This window comes from Peromyscus maniculatus, chromosome 3, assembly GCF_049852395.1.
Source record: "Peromyscus maniculatus bairdii isolate BWxNUB_F1_BW_parent chromosome 3, HU_Pman_BW_mat_3.1, whole genome shotgun sequence".
NCBI classification, from domain to species: domain Eukaryota; kingdom Metazoa; phylum Chordata; class Mammalia; order Rodentia; family Cricetidae; genus Peromyscus; species Peromyscus maniculatus.
In genome coordinates, this window is record NC_134854.1 from 148,200,341 (window position 1) to 148,227,317 (window position 26,977).

The window sequence follows — 26,977 nt, forward strand, 5'->3', positions numbered from 1 at the left end:
GGGGGTTCCCCTCACCTGCGATTGCCTCAGCTTTCCAATAGGTGCTTATGCAAAACAGATTTTGGACCTAACTGTGTTGTGCCCCTGAAATAGCACACCCATCACAACTCTGACACAATTTCATTTTGAATTTAGCTTTGGTGTACACTAAAGCAAAACTATAAATAGGCCTTTAATAATATAAGTAGATGGAGTGTGTGTGCGTGCGTGTGTGCGTGTGTGCGTGCGTGCGTGTGTGCATGCGTGTGTGTGTGTGTGTGTGTGTGTGTGTGTGTGTGTGTGTGTATGCATGTTCCTTCATTTTGTGTGAAGAGAGAAATGCCAGTTTCTCTCCATGCCTTGATTTTGCTGCATTGGAATTGAACCCCAGGCCTTGCATGCGTCACATAGGCACTCTGCCCCCTTTTCTTTTTTCTTGTTTCTTTACCCTTCTCTCCCTTTCCTTCCTCTCCTTTATCCCTACCCCCCTCCCTCCCTCCCTCCCTCCCTCCCTCCCTCCCTCCCTCCCTCCCTCCCTCCCTCCCTCCCTCCCCTCTCCTTCCCTTCCTTTCTTGGAGACAGAATCTCCCTGTACATCCCAGGCTGGCCTGTAACTTATTATTGCCTTAGTCTCCAGGTATCGGGGTCACAGATGTGCCCCTAGAAAGTGCCGACTCCCCCACATTTTAGAACCTCTCCTGGACATACTTTGAGATGGAAAGAACAGACAAATGGATCCTTCCACAGCAACAGCTCTCTCCCTCATTATTCTTACTAATGTGCCAGATCACATCTCCAAGCAACTGCCATATACTCTTATAAGAATCTATAAACTCTCACTTTTCCGTATAGATGGATAAATATAACACTTTCTCTTTAGAGACATCACAGGAGGGCTGCTTCCTCAAATACAGTTAAGTCTTACTAGGAACTAAGTCTGAGGAACAAACTTGAACTTTGTCAGGAGTCAGGAAAGAAATAACCACACAGTGGCTATGTGGTCATCTTTGGCCCATGCAGGGCTAGGCTCTGCCTTTTCCCTCAGTGAGGCCAGCATCCAGGAGTCATCTGTGGAACTGCTTTCAGCACAGGTCCCTGAAGCAGAAAGCCCCACAGATCACGTGGTTTGGGTGCATTATCTGTGGAGCATTAGCTGTGGAAAAACTCAGAGGCTTCCAGAAGCTTCCTGAGACTTGTCATTAAAAGAAGACATGGAAAAATATAGCAGATGCAAAGGATAGGGTGAGGGTAACATCAAAGGAATTATTTTAACAAGAGAATGCATTGTAGGGTCAGAATCATAGTTTGATGTTTCCCAAAGCCCCATCTGTATGTTATACAACTTGTAGGATTCCTTTTAAACCTGGGTCATTTTGTTACTGGTCACTGATACCCAGAGGAAACTTCTGGGAGTGACCAGTTCTTGGGAGCTGTGTGTAGATTTACACAGCACCCCACCCCACCCCACCCCACCCCTTTCCTGAACCAATCCACATTTAGAAGATTTTGAAGCTCCTCTCTCTTCCTGCTTTGCCTCCCCTGCCACAGTCTCATCATTGGCCTTCTGCCCCTGGGTCTGCTCTTCCCTTGTGCTGTGAAGGTCTCAGTCCCCACCCCGTCCCCAGCCCTTAAGTCCTGAAGCTCCTGGGCCATTTTGCTAACACTGTGCCTTTAGTAACAGCTGTCACCAGGCTATCTCTTGCTCTTTCCATGACATCCTTAGGTCTCTCTCTGCCTAGAGCACGGACAAGCTTTTGACTCCAGGCACAATACAGCTGTCTACACAAAGATCTCACAGGTCCCTCCACCCAACCCTACTGGAATTCTTTTAGACCTGGAGTCTCTCCAGTTCATTTTCTTGTCAGAAGACAGTCATCCTTGTGCTGGTATTAGGAGGTGGTCAATGAACTACCTGGACCACCTGGGTGCAGTCATTAGCATTCGCTGTTCCTTAAACCCAGCTGCGACCCATCACTGTGCCCAGCCTGTGGAACTCCTGTTCCCACGAACACCCAAAATTCTGACTTCCAGACATGACAGGCTGCTGTACTCCTGACCTCATAGCAGCTTTGATTACCTGCACAAGGTTTAGACCATCAGCCCCCGCTGGTGCGGCAGTATGTCTCGCAGGCAGGTAGCTGTGGTAGGCTGCAGCATTCATAGCTGGGTGGTGTTGACCTTCTTCCTCTGGTATCGTGCTGAGGGTGGTTTTTCTATTATCTTAATGAAAGGCCTCCTTGGTTGGTTCAGGAATGACATAAGTGCCTTTCTTCATCTCTTCCTCCTTTTCTTCAGCTGAACTAATTCTGTCCCCCAAGGCTTCTAGTGACTACTGCGTTTGTTTTGTAGGAAGCTAAAGAAACTCTTTCGGAAGCTGAAAGATGAGACAGAACCTGGAGAAAGTGACCCCGACCACTCAAAACGCCCAGAGCAGTGGGACCTGGACTACAGCCTCGAGCCATACACCGGGCTGACTCCTGAATACATGGAAATGAGTAAGAGCCCATCTCCCTTCTCTGGGTGGCAGCTTCAGATGAGGGGCTGAGGGGAGGAGTTAGGGAATGGCTACGCAGCCTCAGACTCACTGCCCCTTTAGGGTTTCACAGCCCCGGGATGGTGGCGTTTTCTCCTTGGGTCTCCTGTGCTCTTCTGTAAATAAAATGCTTGTCCTTCCAGGCTAGAAGGGCAAGAGTGAAATCTGCAGTTTAAGAACACAGTTTCCATACAGGAAGATTACGGTCATCCTATGGCCGTATATACATCCCATGACGTATAGGCTGGGGGTCTATAACTGATAATAGCTGATCATTTCACATGTGGCTTAGAAGCTAGGAGTTTCTTATATTCTTTCTAACTTAGATTAGCTGCCCTCAACTGGCCATGCCAGAACAACCACGATTTTCTACTGGCATGAAAGTTTGGTAGATTTTCTACTGGCATGAATGTTTGGTAGATTTTCTACTGGCACGAATGCTTTAATGCGGTCTACAATTTCCTGTGCCCTCTTGAAGTCTTGTTTCATCAAGATCCATTTGCTCAAGTATAAATAGATGACCAAAAATATGTTCATTATCTGATCATTGGTTCATTTTTTAAAAATATTTTTAGATTTATTTATTTTATGTGTATGAGCACCTTGCCTGCATGTATATATGTGCGGAAGTGCTAGCTCCCCTGGGACTAGAGTTATAGATGGTTGTGAGCTGCCATGTGGGTGGTGGGAGTTGAACCTGGTTCCTCTACAAGAACAGCCCATGCTGTTAACCACTGAGCCAACTCTCCACCACCTTTGGTTCATTTTAACACAGCACTTTCTGAAAGGAGTAGACCAATCTACCAAGCTATAGGCGGTATGAACAAACCCCTCAGGACCCTGAAGTCATGCGATATAGAAGAATTATCAAAGCACCTTACACTTGAGAGTCCAAGCCTTCTTGTGCGTTTTTCACTCCAAGCTCTGGAGCTGAACGTTGCAGGTTCGGTCCTAGCTTTGCTTTAGGCGATATTTCTTCCTCAAAGTCATCCAGGCCAATTCCCCTTCCTCCTGGGTATCATCATCACCTATGTGCTTCTCCCCCTTAGCATTCTGTTTGGTAACCACACTAATGGGATCTTACTGAGTTATTGCTCACAGATCTGCTCTTCAGCAGACCCAGCCTGTTGGGTTCTAAAGAGCAGTGAAGAGGGGCTATGGCTCATTCACATTCCCCAGAGCCCAGCATATTTCCTGGCGTAACAGGGACTCAATGTATATCATAACCAGATGAATGCATGGATGAATGACTTAATGAGCATGTTTGCTAATTACTGAGGAATGTTTGTTAACATAAGTAAGTTTGTCGTAATAACTTTAGGAGGCAAACGAAAATTCATTTTTAAAGGTGGGCTTAGTGGAAGGTGGATGAGGATTCTCTGCTACAGTTTCCTTTTTTAGATATAAGGTTGAACTATAGACCTGCAAGGTTTCCTCTGGTTTTACCATCAGTAACAGCAAAGAATACACTCTAAGGAAGAGGGTTGGAAATACAAGCGGCCTCATGTTCACAAGCCAATGTTGTTGATAAAGGAGAGCAAACGGTATTAATAGTTTGGGGATGGGGAGATTTCTATTACAGACCTGGGATTAGTGGAGAATCCTGAAGATAGACATCTAAGTTCCCACCTCACACAGGATGGAGAGGAATAATTGTAAAATCTTGGTCATTAAAGTAACTGAACTCTTTACTTCCCTTGAAGAAATGGGCCACAAGGGTCATAAGGCTAGGGAGGTAGTGGGGAAATGAAAGTGGACACATTTAATTATTCACCCATTTTGTGGAGCACCCAACTTCTATTAAACATCTAACAGGAGGAATAAGCCCAGAAACCAGGACAACATCTTCACCAGTTCAGACTGTCATTGATATTGATTGAATTAACAACTCTATTGATACTAAAATAGTCTTGCTTGGAAGAGTATGCCAAGCCTCTTTACTCCATTTTGCTGAGCATGTCAATCATATCAGATGCATTATAATATATCATTATATATAAACAATGGTGTCTGGGTTGTGTCCCTTTTTATTCTGGCCTATCCTCTTCACTCTTCAAAGGAGACCTATTCTATACACAATCAGAAACAGGACTGTAGAATGAACTCCACCAAACCTTACCAAGCAACATAGAGAACGTCCTGGAGTCAAGCTGTGGGGCTTCCAGTCTTAACTGAGCAGCCTGCTAGCTGCATATGTGTCTCTGGGCTTAATGCTCAACACCAATTTTCCCATCCAAGAGGTGGGTTTGGTGATATCTCCTACCTCCTGATATGGGTGTTAGAGTTCTTGTGTCCTGGAACAAAGAGATGAGCACAGACTGAGGAGAAACAGAGAAAATTTATTTTTAAAAAGATAAACTTCCAAAGGAGGCAGGAGGCCAGAGCAGAGAAAGAGTTTCGTCACTCAGCTGGTAGTCACAGTACACGGACAGGGTGGGGTCATTGGCGTAGTAAAAGCTTTGGGATTCCTTTGCACAGTGTGGGCATTTCCTTCGATGGTGCTGTGTTCTGTGACAGGTGCTTCTACATGACGCAGTTTCCTGGAGGACATGTCTCATTAGCATCTTAAATCTTCACCCAGGCTGTATCTGTTTTAGTGTTAAAATGATCGCAGGTCACTTTCAGGTACTCTGGAGTGCCTTTGCCTCTGAGCCAGTGGCTGATAGTTCTATCTTGTCTCTGTGTGTGTGTGTGGGGGGGGGTTGTTGGGGGGTGACACGTTTCCAGCTTTCCAGGTTCTGTTTCTGGGCTAGGCCTCTGCTTGATAAGTCTGGAAGTTTCCGTGTCTCTTCTTGCCATGTTTCTCTAAACCCCACAGCTCCTGTCCCTCTAGTCACATGATCAGTACTCTCTTCCAACCAGGGATTCAATTACCTGTCCCCTGACATCGCCCTGTCCTCTCCAAGCGCAATTCAAATGTTGAAGTCAGAGGCCATCACTCTGGGGCTAAGATGAATTTCTTCATCATTCACAAGGTCCTTTGAGGAAATCTCACTTTTCTTAGTTCCAAACTTAAATCCTGTTAAACCCTAAAGAAGAACAGAAGTGTTGGGAATTGTAAGGTTACTTATTTTTTACTTGCAGTGAAACTCAGAAGGTATTTTGAAGGGCCATCAGCCACTAGTCTCTTCTGCTCTCTGGAAATGTCCACCAAAGCCTGCAGGAGTCCTCCAGCTGAGGGGAAATGCAGGGTTCTCTGAGATCACACACTAGGGCTTCAGAGCCCTGCAGCCACATCTGAGTTGTCTTATGGCATTGCTAAGTTTGGATTCCTGGGCTTAGGGGGAGTCATGAACTGGTAGAGCACCTTACTCCATAACCATTAGTGGTACTCAAAGGCAAAGTTCAGGCTCAGGCTGTCCCAATAGGCTAGGCTTTGCCTCCCATCCCCAAAAGCCAATTAAAAACACAGTATCAGTGAAAAGCAGAAAGGAGGCTTACTCAGCATGGCCACACTGAGAAAAAACCAAAGAGATCCAATGACACATGCCCATCCCTAGACGATCTCTCCAATGACACATGCCCATTCCTAGACGATCTCTCCAATGACACATGCCCATTCCTAGTCCATCTCTTCAAGGACACATGCCATCTCTAGCCCATCGCTCCAAGAACACACAGCCATCCCTAGCCCATCTCTCCAAGAACATGTGACCATCCCTAGCACATCTCTCTAAGAACACACAACCATCCCTAGCCCATCTCTCTAAGAACATGTGACCATCCCTAGCACATCTCTCTAAGAACACACAACCATCCCTAGCCCATCTCTCCAATGACACATGCCCATCCCTAGCCCATCTCTCCAATGACACATGCCCATCCCTAGCCCATCTCATCAATGACACATGCCACCCGAACTGGGTGGAATTTCTTTCTAGGAGACACACTCTCCATTTGTCTGGTACCAGGCTCCAAGCTTTTTGTTTCTTCTAGCATGAGACTTGGGTAAATTTTATTATGTGTGTATGTGTGTGTGTCCATATTTATCCATAATCTTATAACCAAAAGGAGGGACACTGGTGTCTCTTTAGAATATCTTCATTCTTGTCAGGAAGGTTGTACAGTGACCCCAAGTCCATCTTCAGGAGGACTGACGTGAGGTTTAGGTTTAAAAAAAAAACAGAGATATACATGATCAAGCGATCCTGGTCAAGGCATGGCCTCTCCATTGTTGTCTCAGCATCTGTCCTTCAAGATGGTGGGGTGAATTGCTCAATTGTTAATCTGTTACTTGTGAAGGTACAGCCTTGTCCTCATGGGAATTGTCTTGTCTAGAAGGATGGGCTATCCTACTAGGCTTTGCTCTTCCTAGAGTTCAGGGTGACTCAAGAAGAAAGGTTAAGGACAATACCTCAACTCTGTAACTTCAGCCGAAGTACAGACTCAAAATGAAGGCAGAGATGCAAGGCTTTCTTAGTCCCCTCCTGGGCCCAAGTGAGCAGTCAATGCTTATTAGCAAAGGCAGCCCCACCCCCCCAACTTTGCGCCAGTGTTATCAAGAGAGAGACTATTCAACATGGTCCTGGCACCTTTCTTGTTTGGCCACCTGTCCCTCATTTGCTTTGCCTCTGCTAGGAATATTGAATTCCTGGGGTAGCCTTCATCCTCATCCTTTCTCTTTTGTGTTACTGCGCGCACAGCCAACCTTGCCTGCCCGGTTCCTTTCCCGCTCTCTTCTCTTAGCTCCCTCTTCACTTTTTAGACCAGCTCTTCTAACATGGGCAGCCACGTGTGCCCTTCTTAAGGTCCTTCAGTGCTGCTGACTTGCCCCAGCGTGGCATGCAAGGGCATGCATGAACTCGCTCTCCTCTGACTGTCCTTTCCTTAGGGCATGGCTGCATGGTGGGGTCACTCACACCACATCTGCATCCACTTCTACTAGCCTAGCCTACCTGTCCACAGGCTCTTGCAGAGTTGTTCAGCCTCAGACATGTTTGCCCTTGGAAGCATTTTCTGGTTCTGCAAACCCCAGTTCCTCTCTGGCTTATCTTCACCCAGGCCCTTTGGAAAATGCACTTACTTTGTCAGCAAAGACTGTCTTAGTCTTCTAACTCATACCCCTCAGCACAGGTCCTGGAAGGTAGACCAAAAAGCTCAACACAATCTTGAATGAAGAGCTCTGCACCCCTCCTTCCTGCCACGGTAGAGAAACAGAGCCCTGCTCCTCTTTATCTCAGGATACATGGGCCTCCTTCTTTCCCTTGGCCATATTCAGACATATCTTTTCCCCCAGAATGTGATTCCTGGGGAATTATTGTCTCCTAGTCTGGTAGCTAAAGAGAAGGACCCAAGGGCCCCCTTAGAACATCCTCCCTTGCCAGGCTGGTTGTACTCTCTCCTCTCACCTTCCTCTTATAATCCATTGCCCAATCACTAAACATCCTGGGGTTATAAGAACCACCTACTTGACCCAACTCGGGTGGCTCATCTCCCTCTACCACCCCACAAGTGTTTTCAGATTTCCTATGAGGCAGGGAAGAGCCCCAAAGGAATGCCAGAGGAAGCATTTCTAAGCTAGTTCCCTTGAGATCTTGAGTCCTCTACCTCACCGTCCTCTAGTGTTTGTGACCTCCAGGTCCCTACCTGAGAAAGCTTACCTTTTGTTCATACCTGCTTGCTCTGACCTGGTTTGTTTACAATCTCTGCATGGTCCTCTCTGGAGTGTCTTTGGAAGCCATTACTACTGTGCATCTTCTTGGCCCCCTATGGCTGGGGCTTTTTATCCTACAGCCTGGACACACCAGCTTGGCTTGCTGCTGCTGGTTGTGGTTTTGTTCTTTGATTTGGTCACTCTGGTGTTCAAGAGCACATCTAGCCTCTCCCTCCTTCCCTGGCCAATGTGGCACGTTCCTTTTGTTCTGGAGTTCTCCCAGTCTTTTCAGTCATACATGCAAAGCCATTTTATGTTTCTGGCTCCATGAAGCATCCTTTCCCTTCATATTTTAGGCCCTTACCCTGCAGGATTTCAGAGACACTGCTTTCTAAACTAGAGGTTCCCAATGGTAAGACATTCGAAAGACTCCACAAGAACAAGGCTTCCCCGATTTACAAAGTGTTGCCCAGAGCCTCTCACAGTGTGAGCACTGAGAACATTCTAGACAACCCCTGTAATGGAGTCTCTGTGTAAATGAGGGTATCCATTTATGTCCTGTCTCCTCCTCTAGGCTGCAGGCACCTCACTGCAGGTCAATCCTCGAGGATTTATGAGCTGATAATCCAGTGCGTGGATTATCAAGAATGTGTTATCCTTGTTTCTCCTTTTCTGCCCCCTTACGCTGCTCCTCCTCCTTTCATGCCCCGCTTCTCCCCTTCAGGGCTGCCTGCTCCCCTCCCCCACCCCGGGCTATTATTCCCTCCTTCCCTGGGTAAGCTAGGGAAATAAGAGAAGGTGTAACATGAGCCCATCCATGCACTCCTACATGGCAACTCTGGGAAACTAGAAGGCCAAAGCCGAAAGACATCTTAACCTCCTGGGGAGTAATCGTTTCTGCCATTCCTCTGGATGGCTAGTGAACCTGGTGACAGAGTCACCATTCCTTTACCTCTGATTCCTCCTCTCCCTTGTCCTTGGAACAAAGTCTGTCACCTCTTGCATCTTTCTCTGAACAGCATAAGGCCCCGTGGGTACCCGCCCTCCTTTGTGCGTGCCCAAAGTGTTGCGTGTGTCTGGGGTGAGGGTCTAGCTCTGCCTCTAGCTGGGAGAGCAGCCTTGGGCCTGCCATCTCTCTGGGCCTTTCTTCTTCCATCGCAAGGGGAGTTAAACCAGAGGATGCATTTCCCTGGATGTCACAGGACCCACCTGTCATCTATGGTCAAAGCTGATGGTGCAATGTGTCAGAAGCGGCGTATAACTAGATGCTGAGTGAAAGCAGAGAAGGTTCCCGATTCACCAGCGGAAGTGAATGCTGCTTCTCATTCTGTGAGGGAGTGTCCTAAGTACTGCAAAGAGTTTCAAACAACTGGGCTGGAACTCCAGGCTCCTTTTCTGATTCTGGTGTCTTCCTTTATGCGTAACTGCTAAGTAGTGCCCCTCAAGCCCAAGAAGCTGGAGGCTATGTGAGCTGCTCAAGGTCACCCCAGTGGCTCACTGGTGGAGTCCCCTCTCCGGACCATTCTACTAGAGGTTTTGATAAGGCCTGGTAAAGAAGAGGAGGGACCGAGGGGAGTGTGCTTCCTCCCTTCCTTCCTCCCTTCCTCCCTTCCTTCCTTCCTTCCTTCCTTCTCAACTGGCTAGACCTCCCCAATGCCAGAAGGCCACTTGTCTTGGACTTTGAACAAAAAATGAGAGCTATGAAACCAAAGCTGCCCACTCCCACTGGTGTGCCTGACACGGTGATCCTGGGCCTTGCTCTCAGCTGTCAGCTTCCTTCCCAAGATCCCCAGGACCACCCATGCAGACAGGAAGTGTGCTGAGCCCACTACAGCCTGTCTGGTGAAATGGCAGGGCAGGTCATCAGTGGGGGGCGGCAGCAGGGAGAGATGTATTATATTTACGTTTTTCTAAATTGAGCTGGAAGCCTGGGGTGGGGGCGGGGAGGGGCAGCAGGTCTGGGGGAGGGGCCTGAGGTGAAGGGGAAGCTGGAGTGGGAAGACTGGAAGTCCCTCTGAGGAGGAGGAGGGAGCTTCCTTTGGGCAGGGTGGATGTGGGGATGGGCTGGCTCCAGACAAAGGGAAACCTGAGAGTAAGGGATTACTGGAAAAAACGTGAGGGGAGCAGCGCGCTTTCAAGGGAATCTCCAATATCAAACCCTCTTCCTGAAGAGCTTACTAAGAAAGACTTCAAGGGTAACTTCCCCTCCCCCACCTCCGAGGGGAGAAAGAAAGCTGACCCAGGAGCAGGCCGCAGCATTAATCACCACTGTCCCCCACCCCAGAAGGAGGCTTCAAAGCTCTTTTGCCACAGGCCTCTCACGGCCCAGTTATGGACTTTCCCCTAAGGACCCGGTGAGGAGGAATTCCTCTGCTGCTGTAAGGGCTGCAGGCTAAGTTCTCCAAACACTTGTCGATGCTGTTAGACTTAGCCTGCGGAGCACAACTTGGCAGGAAAAAAAAAAAAAAAAAAAAAAAAAAAGAACAAAACAACAGCAACAAAAATGTCGTCCCAAATTTAATCCTGCAGGTGATGTTTAGTGACAAGTTCCAGATGAAGTTCTTGATAGAATTTTGTTGTCATTGTATCGTGATAAATAAGCAATAGCACTGTGAGTTTTTTCCCACCTGAAGATGAGGTCTTCATTCGGAATGTCCACTCATCTATGGGGGAAGCTTCTTGGGGATAGAATAGACATAGTAGAGACTCTGTGAGTGTTTGCTGCTGAAGGAAAAGATAATGAATGAAAGACAAATGGTACTCAGACCCCACAGACATCATCTTCTATTGAGTCCTCTTGCTGTCCTTGGGATGGCCCGTCCCACCCAGAGGTGCAAAATCTCCTTATCTAATGATGTGCTGTGATCAGGATGCTGTCATCCTGAGAGCAGATGCCCCAGCAGTTGTGGTTTGAATCTGGACTGTACCCCCACACCCTCATAGTTTGAATGTCAGGTCCCTATCTAGTGGTGCTATCTGGGGAGGCTGTGGTACCTTTTGGAGCATGGGCTTAGCTCTTAGAGGTAAGGCACCAGAGGGTGTTGTGGAAGGTTACATCCTGGCCTCGAGTTTCTGCTTCTGGGTCGGCTGGGACGTGATGTGAGTAACCTTTGCCATATGTTCCCGATACCGTGAGCAATGCAAATGCAACAATTGCAGAAAATTAATGCTGGGAGTGGGGACGAAGCCGCACAGACTTACATTTGTTGGAAGGTGCGGCCCCATTCAGGGTGGGCCTTCCCTGTCTCCGTTCCTGCCCCCAAGCAAGGCACAAAGTTGGCAGAACAAAATTCTGAGTGTGTGCTCCAAGCCAGTGGCTGAAAGCACCGGGAAATTCCTTTCCCTGAGCCATCCTGTTTATAGGAACTGAGTCATCCCGCTGGATAATTCAGTACCTGCCCCCTTCTCTAAATGGCACTTAACCACAGTACAGGCAGCACAGAGGCCCTGTTCCAGGGTTTCTGGGAAATAGGGTGAGTCCCAGGCCATTTGTCTCCTCTTACTTCCGAGGCAGAAACTGCTTGATGTTGTCTGCCCCGTGTATCCCTTCTCCTCCCATGCATACTTAGAACGGTGGCGCCATCCCTGGATGCCATATTCTTATACCACCTCTGTTACTGCCTCTGCCATGAAGTCGGGGGCCCGGACAGTGCTGGGAAGAGGAATGAGTGAGGAAATAGGGAAATGAATGATGAGGGAATGAGCAGGTAGAAGATACTCTTGGTTTCAAACATACTGGGAACTGTTCTGCTTCTCCATTTCTCTGCGTACAACCAGGGAATTCAGAAGGAAACTTTGTCATCCCGCCGTAGCCGCATTATGAGTCCCCGGAGCGTGCATATTTGTGTTTCCCTGTTTTCTGAGTTATTTCCTTTTCAATAAAATTTCCGTCAATTTTATTGTATTTTCAAATCTAATTTTATTTTCATTTTGTTGACTTTTCTGCAGCCTTCTGAAGAGAGAGGAATAAAACACACAAGGGTCCTCGTAGCAGTGATGCCTCTCGGAAGTGCCGTTGGGGCCTCACGGGCTGCCTAGCCTTTGGCTCTCAGTTGCTTTGCCATAGGGAGGTGATGTGGGTGGATGGAAGGAAGGGTGAGCTCATGGCTGCTCTCCACACTCCCTGTTTGCGTGCGTGCGTGCGTGCGTGCGTGCGTGCGTGCGTGCGTGCGTGTGTGTGTGTGTGTGTGTGTGTGTGTGTGTTCACCAGAGACCACAGGAAATCACCAGGTGGCTCTCAGAAGTGAACCAGGAGATCTTAGCAGCTTATTTCTCTCTGGTTTTTGTTGCAATACTGGGGAGGGAGGAGGAGGAGCGTGGTAACTGAGTCTCCTTTAGGGACAGAGAAATGAAGACATTCAGAGCCAAGTGTACCTTAGAGGTTTGTCTGGGAGCTGCACTGATTTTTCATGTGGCAAACTCTTAATGTTTAAATTGATACACAAGCCTGTCCCTTCCGGTCTCGGCTTCCAGAAGTTGCTGAGTGGAGCCTGCTCTGTCGTGGAAACCCCATACAGAAACGGAGTTGAGTTTTATTTGCTGCTTTTGTTTTTGAGGTAGCTTGTGAATTTCAGTCATCCAGGCAGGAGAGAGCTTAACTCTCAGCATTGGGCAGATCTTCCACATCTCTTCTGCTTGGTCTTCAAGCTAAACATAGGGATTACTAATTGTCTGCGGCACTTTCCATGGACCTGCTGGGGGAGCAAGTTATTCCTGCCTGTATTGTCTGGTTTTGTGTGTCAACTTGACACAAGCTAGAGTCATCAGTGAGGAAGGAGCCTCAGTTGAGGAAATGCCTCCATGAGATCCAGCTGTAAGGCATTTTCTCAATTACTGATCATTGTGGGAGGGTGCAGTCCATGGTAGGTGGTGCCATCCCTGGGCTACTGGTCCTGGATTCTCTAAGAAAGCAGGCTGAGCAAGCCATGAGGAGCAAGCCACTAAGCAGCGCTCCTCCATGGCCTCTCCATCAGCTCCTGCCCCCAGGTTCCAGCTGCTTGAATTCCTCTTCCGACTTTCTCCAATGATGAACTATGATCTGGAATTGTAAGCCAAATAAACCCTGTCCTCCCTAATTTGCTTTTTGGTCGTGGAGTTTTATAGCAGCAATAGAAACCCTAACTAAGACACCGCCTAAGGCTCACAGCAGCCTGTGAATGCAGCCACCAGGGTCAGAACTCTGTGCTACCCTTTTATTCATTCTCTGAGCTCTTAAAAGAATAATAACTATTTATCTTAGTCTGCTTTATGTTGCTGTAAGAGACTGCCACAGGCTGGGTAATTTATAAACAGTACAAATGTATTTGGCTCATGGTTCTGGGCGCTCAGAAGTCCAAGCAGCCAATGATGAGACCCTCCTTGCTGTGTCATGGCAGTGTGGAAGGCAGAGGGTCAAGAAAGCACGGGAGGATATAGAAGAAGAGGGACAAGCTGACTTTTATAATAAAACCATGTTCCTAAGAATGGACCTCGTCCTATAATCACATCAACACATCCATGACGGCAGAGACCAAATGGCCTATTCGAAAGTTCCTATTTGAACACATGAGTTAGGCGGGGAAGGGAGCTCATTCAAACTATAGCACAGCTAATCTTTGTATTCTAGCAATGAGCATGAAGTCTGGTGGGTGAACTGCTCAGTAAGTGCTTGTTGAATGAATGACAGATGAAGTGAGGGAGTGAATGGGGAATGGTAGATATTGAGAGGTCATTCTTTTAATCATTCCCCAGCATCAGAGGCCAGTCTGAGGATGTAGCATGCACCCCCTTCTTTCCACTGCCTCCTTCTATTCTGAGTCCAACAACACTCACAATTCTATTTTTATTTATTTATTTTTTTTGTCAGACACTTTTAGGAGAGGAGGATTGTCTTAGTTAGGGTTTCTATTGCTATGAAGAGACACCATGACACAGTAACTCTTAGAAAGGAAAAACATTTAATTGGGGTGGCTTACAGTTTTAGAGGTTTAGTCCATTATTGTCATGATGGGATATGGCTGTGTGTAGGCAGACATGGTACTGGAAAAGCTGAGAGTTTTACATTTTGCAGGCAACAGGAAGTGAACTGAGACATTGGGCGTGGCTTGAGCATATGTGAGACCTCAAAGCCCGCCTCCACAGTGACACACTGCCTCTAATAAGGCCATACCTACTCCAACAAAGCCACACTTCCCAATAGTGCCACTCCCTTTGGGGCCCATTTTCTTTCAAACTACCACAGGGGTGGTGAGGTATAACTTTAAAATGTAGGCTTAGGAAACAGCACTGAATTAATGCTGTGGGCTTTTCCAAAACTGTTCAGCTAAAGAAACTGCCTCTTGCCCAAGAAGACAAAGACACCTTATGTCCTGCTCCTCCCCTGCCTTACTCACCGCTGCGTCACAAAAAGGAAGAGCCTTAAAGTATCAGTTTTATTTCTATTTTCTTAAGATAAAAATAGAGAGAAAAATCCTACAGTTAGAGAGTAATGCTAGACAAACGTAGCAAGAAACAATGAAATCAAATTCTTCATGAATGGGGCTTGAAATTGCATTTTAGTGTTCTTCTGTGACAAACAAAAACATGAGACACAACATGTATGATTTTCAGAGTTTATTATAATCTAACTCAGCAGTTCTCAACCTGTCAGTCATGCCCGTCAGATATTTACATTATGATTCAGAACAGTAGCAAAATTATGAAGTAGCAACAAAAATAATTTTATGGTTGGGGGTCACCACGACATGAAGAAGTGTATTAAAGGGTTGCAGCATTAGGAAGGATGAGAACCATTGATCTAACTGAACCACTCATTTTCCAGTTTAGCCACCTAGACAAGCACTTCTGTAGCCCAGGGGGACATTGGTAGCACAGAAGTCCCAGAATCTCATTCACTCCAGAAAACAGTTCCCAGCTGTTTCTGTGTTGGGCCTGTACAGAAAGCCTTTACTTGGTGTTATCCAACTGTCAACCAATAGTTCTCACTATTGACCATTTCCTTTCTTTTTAGCAGATTTTAATTGTATTAATTAACAATAAAGTTAGACATTTCTTGATAAACTTATCAGCCATGACAGGTCATTTGCCTATTTTCTTTTATAATCTTGTTTTTAGTATCAATGTTAATAAGTTTTTCATTTTTATTAATTAAATTGGTTCATTGATGATTTCATGTATATATCTAATGCATTCCGATGTTCTCACTCCCACCTTCTTTTATTTCCCTCCCCTTCACACACGTTTCCCCCCACTTGCATCCTTTCATTTTGTTTTGATTTGGGACCCACTGAGTTTAACGAGGGCTGCGTGTGTGACCAGGGCTGCTGAACTATGCACTGGGACACAGTGGGCTCATCTGTGAGTACATAATCAAACTCACAGTGTTTCCTTTCTCTCAGAATCTACCAACAACCAGTCATTCAGAAGGAAGAGGAAAGGTCCTGTAAGCCCCTCCCCCATACCTGAGTGACTGTTGGCAGGACCACTTCTGTTCAGGCCCAATGCCCATAGCTGCTATGACTTCATGATTACAATGGCTGGGTCGTGCCTAGCCAGTGGCATTTCACAGTCTTTCTCCCTATCTTCTGGCTCTTTGTCCTTTTATCGGTCTCCTGCTAGGTTCCCTGAGCCTCAAAGGCATGGTATAAACATCTTGTCCAGGACTGAACCCTCATAGATCACTTAGTCTCTTGGGCAGCTATGTGTGTCTGTATTTACCGCTGTTCATACACAGAGAGGCTTCACAGACTGGGGTCTGGAGGAGCGTTTGTCTGTGGGCACAAGCACTGATATTTAGAAGCCAGTTTATCATCATTTAGCAAAACACCAGGAGTAAGTTATCTGCTGGGGCCTATGGCTTCCCCAGGCATGGGTGTTTGGCTAGGTTTACAGTACCAGGCATGGGTTTTTGCTTGGTGAGTCAAGCTCAAATCCCATCAGAGAGGCGTTGGTCACCATTGTTTAGGTGGGCTCATCATGCCTGCCAGATTGGTATTCTAAGGTTTCAGAGCTGGGTAAGATTACTGATGCCTTTTGCCAACCCAAAGCATCCTCTGGCACACTAAAACTTCCAACAGGGAGGTTCCCAGCTCTGTTCCAGCTTGAGTCCCCTGTCTCTTGCAACCGCAGTCTTGTGGTGTCTTTAGCAATAAGGTCTTATCCAGTTCCGGCGAAGGCTCCGGTTCTCAGTCCTCCTAAATGGGAGGCTGTACTTTTACTAAACTGAAGGGGGGGGGTGCTTAAAAAGGGTTGTCATAATTTTCATTAGAATTGGGACATTCTTCTGATCTTCCCCAGAGTGTCCTGTGCCTGTTGCAGCAAATTATGAGAATCGCTGTGTGGTGTTCCAGACTTTTCACCTCAGCAGCAGATCTCCTCACTTTGAAGCAGGATAATGATTTCAGTTCAAATATTTTTGCTTTCTCCGTGTGTGTGTGTGTGTGTGTGTGTGTGTGTGTGTGTGTGTGTGTGTGTGTGAGAGAGAGAGAGAGAGAGAGAGAGAGAGGAGTTCCATTTGTAAAACAGATAACATTTAAATATCTGTTTATGAGACACAGAGTGCGGGTATAGATGCAGTAAAGTGTCAAATATGGAAAGAGAGTACCCGTTCTCAAGGCCTCCCCAGCCCCAGGGAGTAGGTCAAGTGAATGGAGTGGTATGTACAGGACTGTGGGAGGGACTTCAGTCTAGCTGGGAAGTTGGGAAGTGAGGAAGGAGAGGCTCATGGGAGTGGGGTGGGATGAGACGGAGGAGTAGGAGTCCGGTCTGAACAATGAATAACAATTCACTCAGCATAACACAGAGGAAATTAGAGTAGTGGTGTACAGAGAGGCTCCGAAATGCACAGATGGTTGGAAATGGTTGGAAAGCAGGTAGAACTGACCTCAAGCATTCCGACTAAAACTAGCCCTAAGGACAAAATGTCGGCTAGATTGGAAGAAATTAGTAAGTCTGGGTCAGATGGGCTTTGAATGCCAGGCTAAGGGTCTGGACTTTATGTGTATGCCTGTGTGTGTGCACACACAATGGAAGGGTCTGTATTTATGTGTGTGTTTGTGTGTGTGCACACACAATGAAGGGTCTGGATTTATGTGTGTGTTTGTGTGTGCACACACAATGGATGGTCTGGATTTATGTGTGTGTTTGTGTGTGTGCACACAATGGATGATCTGGATTTATGTGTGTGTTTGTTTGTGTGTATGCACACAATGGATGGTCTGGATTTATGTGTGTGTTTGTGTATGTGCACACACAATGGATGGCCTGGATTTGTGTGTGTGTTTGTGTGTGCGTACACACAATGGATGGTCTGGATTTATGTATTTGTTTGTGTGTGTGCACACAATGGATGGTCTGGATTTATGTGTGTGTTTGTGTGTGTGTGCACACAATGGAAGGGTCTGGATTTATGTGTGTGTTTGTGTGTGTGCACACACAATGGAAGGGTCTGGATTTATGTGTGTGTTTGTGTGTGTGCACACACAACGGAAGGCTGGATATTTCCACTGATGACTCTTAAATAAATGAGTGAAGATCAGAGTTGTGTTCCGTTGTTATCTGTCCATCCACCGTGGCCAGTGAGTTCTGTTTTCTCTACTGCACCATTCATTTTTCTGTAAGTAGATTGTCCTGAAATGTCCTTGCTGGCTGCTCTCATTCAGCATCTTCCACTCCTCCCTGTTATTTCAGCCCAAGCCCAGGTAATCACTCAGGATTTTAATTGTCTCCAGCATCAGGCAGTGCAGCGCTGGTGGTTATTTAGGATGGTTCTTGGCTGCTGGAGTGCAAGCAGAGGAAACCCATGGAGTTTGTGCCCAGACGTGTTTCCAGACTTCATGCTTCCAACCAGGATTTCTGGAGCACTTTACAGCGGGCTTTGTAAAGATTTAGTTGAAAATCAACTTATGGATTCTTCCCTAATTGGCTTGGCCAGGGTTAATCTGTCACTGGCCCAGTCAAGCTGGCTTCTATTATGCAGCTACACCGAGGATTTCCGGTGTTGCTTTTGTCCTAAGGGAGGCTGGCTGTTTTTAGAAACAATTCTTGGTGTTGGTGAAGGCCAGCATCCTTGCATCCTCTGAAGTGAACCCAGCAGGGCTTCCATCTGACTCAGCCCTCCAGACTTTCCCTTGAAAAGAACAAGTCTTGGTTTTGGCATCTGCATGCTAGAGGGTTATGGTTTTATACATACCTTTTGCTCCCCAGGATTAAATAAAGACTTGCTGTTTATTTCCACCTCTTTAGATTGTCTCTTGGAAATGCTCAAGGGTTTCCAGTCCAAGCTGGAAACACCTGTGACATTAGACCATGTGTAGAGAAGGGCTTTCTATGGCTCAGGATACCCTGGAGTAACTTCAGAGAAGGGGCCAGGGTACCCTGTGCCTCTCTTCTGAGGTTGTCCCGTGCTGAGACTGACTTACACGTGGAGGTGGGAGACAAGAGCCTTTATTATGAGACTGGAATAACAAATAGCAACTACTAAACACACCACACTTGCACTAAAAAACAGTGATGTTAAGAAAAGAATTTGTGTCTTGTCTGGGTAGTTTGTGAAGGTGAGAAAGCAAGCACTTCCAGCTAGTCTTGGGGACAGCAGTTCACTAAATGCCCCTGGAGTTCATAAGAAAAAGATAAGCATGAAAAGTGGAAAGTCCCACTTCCTTCATAATCCTTCAGAAGATGCTGGATTCCCCAGGACCATTGGAGGCATGTGATGAGGACATGCTCTATGCAAAAGCAACTACCCCTTCCCCACGGTGTCCTTGCAGAGAGCCCTTTGAGGCTCTGAGGTGGTCACATGGTTCCCGGGAGGAAGTTTCTTATGATTAGAAGGTTTGCCCTGAATTCACTGAACCAAGACAGCTAACTCGAGACTCTAAAGAAAGATGAGTCCGTGTGTGTATTTAAATGTAGACATGCGTGTTACGGGTTTTAGAAAACTAGACCAATCTGTTTAGCCTTCCTTGGTCACTTCCACTCCCCTTTCTTCCATCTATCCTGGCCCTACTCCCTGACTCCCAAATGAAATTTTCTATAAAGCATCTTTTAAAAGATATACCAGGTACTGATGCTTCAAAACTTTTATTATCTGTGTGTGTTGTGTTGTGTTGTGGTGTGGTATGTGTGTGTGTGTGTGTGTGTGTGTGTGTGTGTGTGTGTGTGTCTGTGCGTGCACGTATGGGGATCAGAAAACAGACTGAGGGAGTCAGTTCTCTCCGTCCACCTTGTTTCTGAGACAGAGTCCCTCTTGTTTCTGCACTGAGCACCCAGAGCACCTGGTCCATGAGCTTCTTAGCGATTCTTTTGCCTCAGCTTCTCAACTTTGCTATTACAATGCTGGGATTATGGACCCATTCCTCTGCATCCATGTTTTTAACTGGGTCCTGAAGGTCGAGCTTGGGCCAGCACTAAGAGCTTTTACCCACACGGCCATCTTTGAAGCCCCAGATGCTGCTTCTGTGATTGATTATTGAGTGAGTTCGTGAAGACTTGTGTACCGTCCCCACCCCCATTCCAAGCAGCCTTTCCAGGAGTCCAACCTTCATGCATCTAGGACATCTTGCCATTAATGACACCTGCTGGTCTCCTAGAACCCACTGGACATCTAGGATAAGGCAGAAGTTGGGGTTGTATGAGCAAGAGCAGGGGCCACACCTGTGAGCCTACAAACCTGCCAAATCAGAAGCACTTTGGCTGGGAAGAGTTCCGTGTGTGTTTACTCTGGACGCTTTTCTGGAAGTTGGCTTGTGTTCTTTGTGTAGGGACAGACAGATATCCCGGAGTTTGGGTCCTGTCTTCTCATTCTTTGTATGACTATCCTGCAATGGTGGAGCTTGTCTAAGGGCACAATCACAACATTACAGCATCTCAACCTTAGGGAATTCAAAGTGGCTTCCTTGAGCGGTCCATGTAAACAGAAGTGTAGGCAAAGGACTGAGTCAAGTTAGGAACACATCTGAGCCTCAGATCTGGATCTCTTCAGACTCGCTGAGTCTCTAAACTTTAAGTTTGTGTCTGTTTGGCATGTGGCTATACAGTATACATTGCAATCAGTTCTGTATGCTGATATGTCTTTCACTAAGAATAACAGTATATACAATACATAACTAACTTATTACTTACATAAATAACTTACTATTTGTGTCTTGGTATATACTTATGTACGTGTGGGAAAGGCAGAAGTTGGCTTTAGGTATCTCCCTCTATTACTCTTCACTGTATTTATTTATTTATTTATTTATTTATTTATTTATTTATTTATTTATTGAACCTCCTTGAACCTGGAGGTTGACATTTAGGCTAGACTAGGTAACCAGCAAGTCCCAAGGCCTGTGTGCCTTGACCAGCACTGGGATTATAGATGTGTGCTACTAGACCTGAATTTCCCGTAGGTACTGGGTGGGGAACTGGGGAACAAACACGCTACCCACTGAGCCACCTCCCCAGCTCCCACATGTAACATTCATTGAACAGTTGTTAGGTATGAGACATGATACGTGTTCTGAGCGCTTCCATGTACCTTCTGAGATGCCAGTCAGGTGAGTATTGTTTTATGATCCTTAATTTCACTTGCTCTAAATGAGGGACCGGTTGGTACCTACTGTTAGTGTGTGGGGAATCCAACTAGGCCGTTTCTGTGAGCCGATTTGCAAAGAGCTCCCAGAGTAGACAGAGCCTTTGCCTTACAGCGGAGAAAGACACCTGAGTAGATGGTGCCAGCAGTACCCAGCAGAGGCCTGAGCACAGGAAGGGGTGTTCAGAGCAGGAGGCACTGGAGTGGTCTGATTGTGGGGACCCACAGAAATTCACCAGCTGGAGAATGGTTGCTGTGAGCAGGCGAAGGAAAGGGGGTGTGTTACGTGGAAAGTCTGAGGGTGGCAAGTTTGTTCTGGAGGCAGGAGCAGGGTTGTTAGTTACAGGGGGGCATTTCGGAGCTCAGGTTAGAAAGGCGGCTTAGAGTAGACAGAATCACCTGCGTGCCAAAATAAGGAATCTGGATTCTATTCTGTAAATAAAGGGAATTGCATGGGAATTTATATGCGTAGGAAGGTGACAGGGTCAGATTCCAAGGTCTGCGTGCTGCCAGCCTAGGAAGGCTGGTGACGAGGAAGGCGGTTGGGGGGCTGTGGCAGGGTCCGGCAGAGTAAGACACCTTGCAGCTGCGGACGGCCGCGAGTGCCTTTGCTCACTGCCCCTGCAGCTCAGCGTGCTCTCTGGCTCTTGGTTGCCACGTGGCCTTTTCCTAGGTGGTGCTAAGGTCAACCACGTTGAGACTTTCTTTCAGTGCCCACCCTGAGTGCATGGACTTTAGCTCTTGTCTCCTTCGGTTCTCTGACTCTAGCACATTCCTCTTTCTGTCTTGGAACACATTTGCAAAAATCCTGTTGAACGCCTTTACATACACTTATCTCTCCCCCTCTAGACCCAGCTCCTCTACCACAGGACCAGGCCTTTGCCACCCTAAATACTTGGCACAATGCCTGACATTTTCCCAGCTCTCAATAAATGTGTGATGAATGAATTCTTTCCAAATAAAAGCAACGGCTCTATCTATGGAAAAGGAGACTCTAGACCTTGACTTGGTACACATCAATAATCCCAGTATTTGGGATGGGGTAGGTGTTTGGAGGCAGGAGGTTCAAGAGGTCAAGGTCAGCTTAGTCTACATAACAAGACTCTTGACTTAAAAAAAAAAAAAAAAGAAAAAGGTCCAACTTTGGGGGAGGGGTAGTTTTTGAAGCTATGTTAAGGGCTGGCAACCTATGGCCCGAGGGCCAATATCAGCTTACTTTGTGGACTGCTTTTGTAAATACAGCTTTATTGGGAGCACAGCCATGCCTGGGAGCAGTGGCAGAAGGGAGTTGCTGCGACAAGACAAGACAGACCACAGATCGCAATGCATTTCCTCGTTAGCCATTTACAGAGTTTACCGACCCCCAAGTTAGCCACCTATGATGAGTTTGTAGTGGTGAAGGGTGGTGGGAGGGAGGTGTCCCGTGTCACACATCTCTTCATTCTGCCTGCTGGGCCTAATTGAGAGCTTTGACTCAGAGTGGTGGTGGCCCTGGCTCTGGCTGCAGAAATGAGAAGGAAGCCTGGAAGTGCAGGCAGGCAGGAAGGGGAACCCGATGGCAGCTTTGAGGACTGGGGACCACAGACTAGAGATGGCCTCCATTCCTGCAGCTCCCTGCTGAGCCTCTCCTGTGTGCTCTCTCCTAGTCATCCAGTTTGGTTTTGTCACCCTTTTTGTGGCCTCCTTCCCACTGGCACCAGTGTTTGCCCTCCTCAACAATGTCATCGAAGTGCGGCTGGACGCAAAAAAGTTTGTTACCGAGTTGAGACGCCCGGATGCTGTGAGGACCAAAGACATTGGTATGCGCCCCCTTAGAGGCCTGGCATGTCCCCCATCTGTGTGGCCCCTCCCCCCACCTGCACCTCAGAGCTCAGGAGGCTGACAGGGCCTCCTTTCTTTACCCCTTGGAGTTTCTCCTGTTCCCATCCTTGGATGTGAGGAGGCCTGTGGAAGTCATCATATTAAGTACCCCCAGTTGTCCCCTAAGCTTCCAGACAGGGGTACCCTAAGCTTTTCTGTGTAAGCCCAGTTCTGGGAGGAGGGTAGAAAGCCTCCCCAGGTAGCCTGCCTACAGAATGTCATCCCATTCTGTGACCTTACTGTCTCTGAGGCCAGGGCGGGACTAACAAGAGATGCCCTCACTTCTGTCTTACAGGAATTTGGTTTGACATTCTCTCTGGAATTGGCAAGTTCTCTGTCATCATCAATGTAAGTGCTAGCATTCAGAATGCCTTAGCTATATGGGAGGCACTTCTGGAGCGCCCGGCTTTGAAGCAGGAACCAATCCCGTGACACACCCCCCGCCCCCCCAGCTTTTCCCATCTGGAGCTTTGTTTCAGACATCCTCCTGCTTCCTGGCATACTTGGGCCTTGTAGCTCATGCTGCTGCCCAGCAGTGATTTCACTTTTCATTTCATTAAGAGAAAGTCAATTATCCTCCCGACTGTATGCCTTGGCCTTAAGAGTCAAAAGCAGATCTTTTCTTGGAGCCAAGAATAATGAAGAAAGAAATTGACCTATCTGCTCATTTCTTCCCATTCTGTTCCCACCATTTAGTTAAATAGAGCCTGGAACATTGCTTGGGTTGCAGTTCCTAATTATGCTTCCTCCATCTACTCAGTGCAAAGTCTTGATCACCCTCGTGGACTCGGGCACCCTGTAGGTTAATCTAGGATGAAGAAGAAAGAGGGTCCTAGCCATTGTGACCCTCTGAGCTGCCTTGACACACACACACACACACACACACACACACACACACACACACACACACACACACAGAAATTCTTTTGCTTTTGTACACCGGATGGATGGTAACCAGACAGGACCTCCTTGCTCTTTCCCCCTAAGAAGGCACAGCCAGCTAGGTGTACATCTAGGGAGCTGTAGTTCAGGAGGGAGCATTGATTCCGGCTCTCATCTGGTTCCTTGACACCTGCCCATAAATGATGAAGAGATGTGGGGAGAGGCAGTCTGCTGCAGGCTGAATATTCTGATGTAGGGAGCACCCATTTTCATGCTTAGAAATAATGCACAGTTGGAAAGGGGGTCATCTATTACTTTGAGCCATGTCTACGAGGAAAGGGATCCTTAGCATTGGTTACTTTCTATCTGTGCCACAGAGTGGCAGGGCATTTTGTTTTCCTGGCCTCTGCAAGTCTTGCTTACCCATCAAAACAACAGGACATAGGAATCGCATCTACCATAGAGGATCATTCTTGAAATGAAGTGGGATAATGGAAAGACAAACAAGGGCTTAGTAAATCACAGCTACGACAATTACAAGTGTGTTATTAATTTTCAAATATGGGTATGGCCCACTTATATATACACGTTTAGAGAAAAATACCGAAATCATATTTTAAGGGGCTTTAATTGTTGGTGCAGGCTATAGTATAAACAGCTGCCAAAAAGATTTAAGGTTCTCTTGCAGAAAGTGGCTCCCAAACCAAACATGCTATCACTCACCTGCATCCAGCTTACTCTTGGCCATCTGTAGAGCACTTAGACATCCCATATGCTGTGTGGGCTGTGCATGGCCCATCCAGCACACCCTGTGCCTTTCCCTTCTGTCTCTCCCCTTTCACAAGACGAATAAAGGAACAGCTTCTGATGCACAAAGCATTGCAAAGTGTCCAGAGATGGCAATCTGATTGAAGAAACTGTGGAACTGTGTTCCTGGGCCTTTAGTGTCCCTTGGGGCAGATGTACGCAGTCTCCGACTCCCTTGCCCAGTCTACAAATTCCACTTTCATCACTACAAGTGACTTTCTCAGAATCCCTTGAACTCTGTTCTGGCCCAGCCAACAGCAGTGTCAGCCCAAGTGTCGTAGAGGTGGACTGAAGCTTCCAGCACTCAATGTTCTCATTTCCTCTGTCCAGAACTGTGAGCCCTGTGAACTTAGGGACAGGCGCTTGAGCATACTCTAGATGTTTCCATGTCAACCCTTGTAGCTCCTCTGGATGGCGTGCCCCAAAGTGGGCAGTCCCTCATTCACGCGGCCCCTGTGTCTTCCAGACGCCGCCCATTCAGAGCAGTCCTCAGTGCTTGTGATTCTGTCCCCTAGGCTTTCGTCATCGCTGTCACCTCCGACTTTATCCCCCGCCTCGTGTACCAGTACTCCTATAGTCACAACGGGACTCTCCATGGCTTTGTGAACCACACCCTCTCCTTCTTCAATGTCAGCCAGCTGAAGGAGGGAACACAGCCAGAAAACTCGCAGTTCGACCAGGAGGTTCAGTTTTGCAGGTAAAAGAGTGTGGAGGGGGCACGGCCCGGGGCAGTAGATCTAAAGAGTTACTTAGAGGGTCTGGGTGCGCGGCGGGGGTGGTGGTGGTGGTGGAAGGGGATCATTGTTTTTTCCTTCCATCTCTTATTTGTCCCCAGTTGTTATAAATGCACTTAATTGAATCAATAAGTGTTATTAAGTGCCTTTTGCTAGATGCTACAGAGCAGATCAAGTGCTATCTAACTTCGAGGTCATTGTCAAGGATAGGAAATAACCAAGTCAGTCATCATATGGAATTCCATGTAGGCCCATGTGCACAGCGGGTATTCAGAGGGTGATGTGGAGATGACAAGGGTCTAGAGCAGAAAGGTAAGCTTCCTGGATGGGCTGCGAGGAGTTGAATGTCAGAAAGGGAAAGTGCTCAAGCATGGAGCCAGACAGTGGAGTTTCAGTTAAGGAAGGCATTTTAGAAGATAGTGCTGGAAAATAATTTGAGGAACTCCCAGGATCATAGAAGCCAAGAGGCTGAATTTGGATAGCATGAAGAACAAACACATCAGAAGCTGTGAAATCTTCTAGAATCTTCAATATGATATGATAGGAAGATATGGCCTTTTAGTCGTCAGAGAATCACACACACCAAGTATACATTTAGGTAACTGATGTGGTTTCAGAGAGGAAGATGGACTAGCATTTGGAGAGCACCGGGAGGCAGCTGGGCTGCTGCATCACTGAGATGTGAACTGTGGTGGGCATGGGCTAGAGTCACAAATGAATTAAGAGAAAAAGATGAAGTTTTTTTTCCACACTATATGCTGCAGTTAGTGGTGACAGACCTAGGAGGGAGACTGAGCCTGGACATGGCTGAGAAACTGTGGTTCTCTTGACATGTCAAGGAAGGTTTTAGAACTTGATCTTATAAGTTATGGTGGGATTCTGACTATGGAGAGATTAAAATTTCAGTGCAGTCAAAAACAGTAGAAAGATCAATGTGATATTATCTTAAGATCATATTAAAGATGCTGCCAGATTTCACAGCTTCTCATATATTCTTCATGCTCTCCAAATCCAGCATTTGGCCTCTACAATCCTAGGAGTTCTGAAACACCTTATATTAGTTGCCATTACTGTCTTCTCAAATGTCCTCTGTAATTAAACCTCCATTGTCTGGCTCCACACTGGAGTACTCCCCCTTTCTGCCATCCAATGCCCATATGTGCTGAGTTTGATGTCAGTCACATTGCATTACCAACGATGTCTGGAAACCCAAGCAGTGGTTTTCACCTACCTCCTGGATATATCCTAAGCTGGCACTCAGAAGAGGTAGCCGAAAGACATTGCTCCAGGAATCCCTGAAGCCAAGACACAGAAAGTTCTTTGTGACTTCTCAAGGAAAGCTAACAACAGACAGAGGAACAGAAGGGAATGACTCTTTTGACCCTCATTACCCTGGTCACATGGCAATCCCAGTCAAGTCTTGGTTAAAGATCACACCTCATATATTAAAATGAGGAATAACTCCCAGAATAAGAAGCCAGGGGGAGATGCTATGGGGCTTGCAGGGGTTGTTGTGTCTTATGAAAAGCTACCAGTGTCCCCATCAAAGCATTGGCTTCCTTTTCTTTTTCTTAAGAGCATATATGAATTAGATAAGACAATGTTTCATTATATCACTTTCATACATGTAAAAATGTACTTTGACCATCCTATCCTCTTATTTCCCTGGTTGTCTCTTCTCCCAATCCCTCTGGTCCCCTCCTCTTCCAAATAGTTCCTTCCCTAGTTTCATGTCCTTTAAAAAAATCCAGACTCTGTGTGTGAGAAGAAACATGTTGCACGTAACTTATTGAGACTGACTTGTTTCCTTTGGTCTGATGATCTCCATTTCTAACCATTTTTCTACAAATGGTATAACTTCTTTATGGCAAATGCCCCCTGTGGGATTTTGTGTGTGTGTGTGTGTGTGTGTGTGTGTGTGTGTGTGTGTGTGTGTGTGAGAGAGAGAGAGAGAGAGAGAGAGAGAGAGAGAGAGAGAGAGAGAGTTCATATTTCCTTTATCCATCCATCTGTTGATGGGCATCTAAGCTGATCCCATT

General features: G+C 46.8%; 1 protein-coding gene across 2 annotated transcripts in view; it reads left to right on the top strand.

Annotated features, from left to right (window-relative positions):
• Ano2 (anoctamin 2) overlaps positions 1-26,977 on the top strand; it is a 343,664-nt gene that overhangs the window by 303,057 nt on the left and 13,630 nt on the right. For both annotated transcript variants that reach the window (XM_016006375.2, XM_016006378.3), the window contains 4 exons: positions 2,329-2,474; positions 22,302-22,454; positions 22,811-22,863; positions 24,720-24,901. In XM_016006375.2, the coding sequence (XP_015861861.1) occupies positions 2,329-2,474; positions 22,302-22,454; positions 22,811-22,863; positions 24,720-24,901 (534 nt within the window). The remainder of the gene's footprint in view (positions 1-2,328; positions 2,475-22,301; positions 22,455-22,810; positions 22,864-24,719; positions 24,902-26,977) is intronic.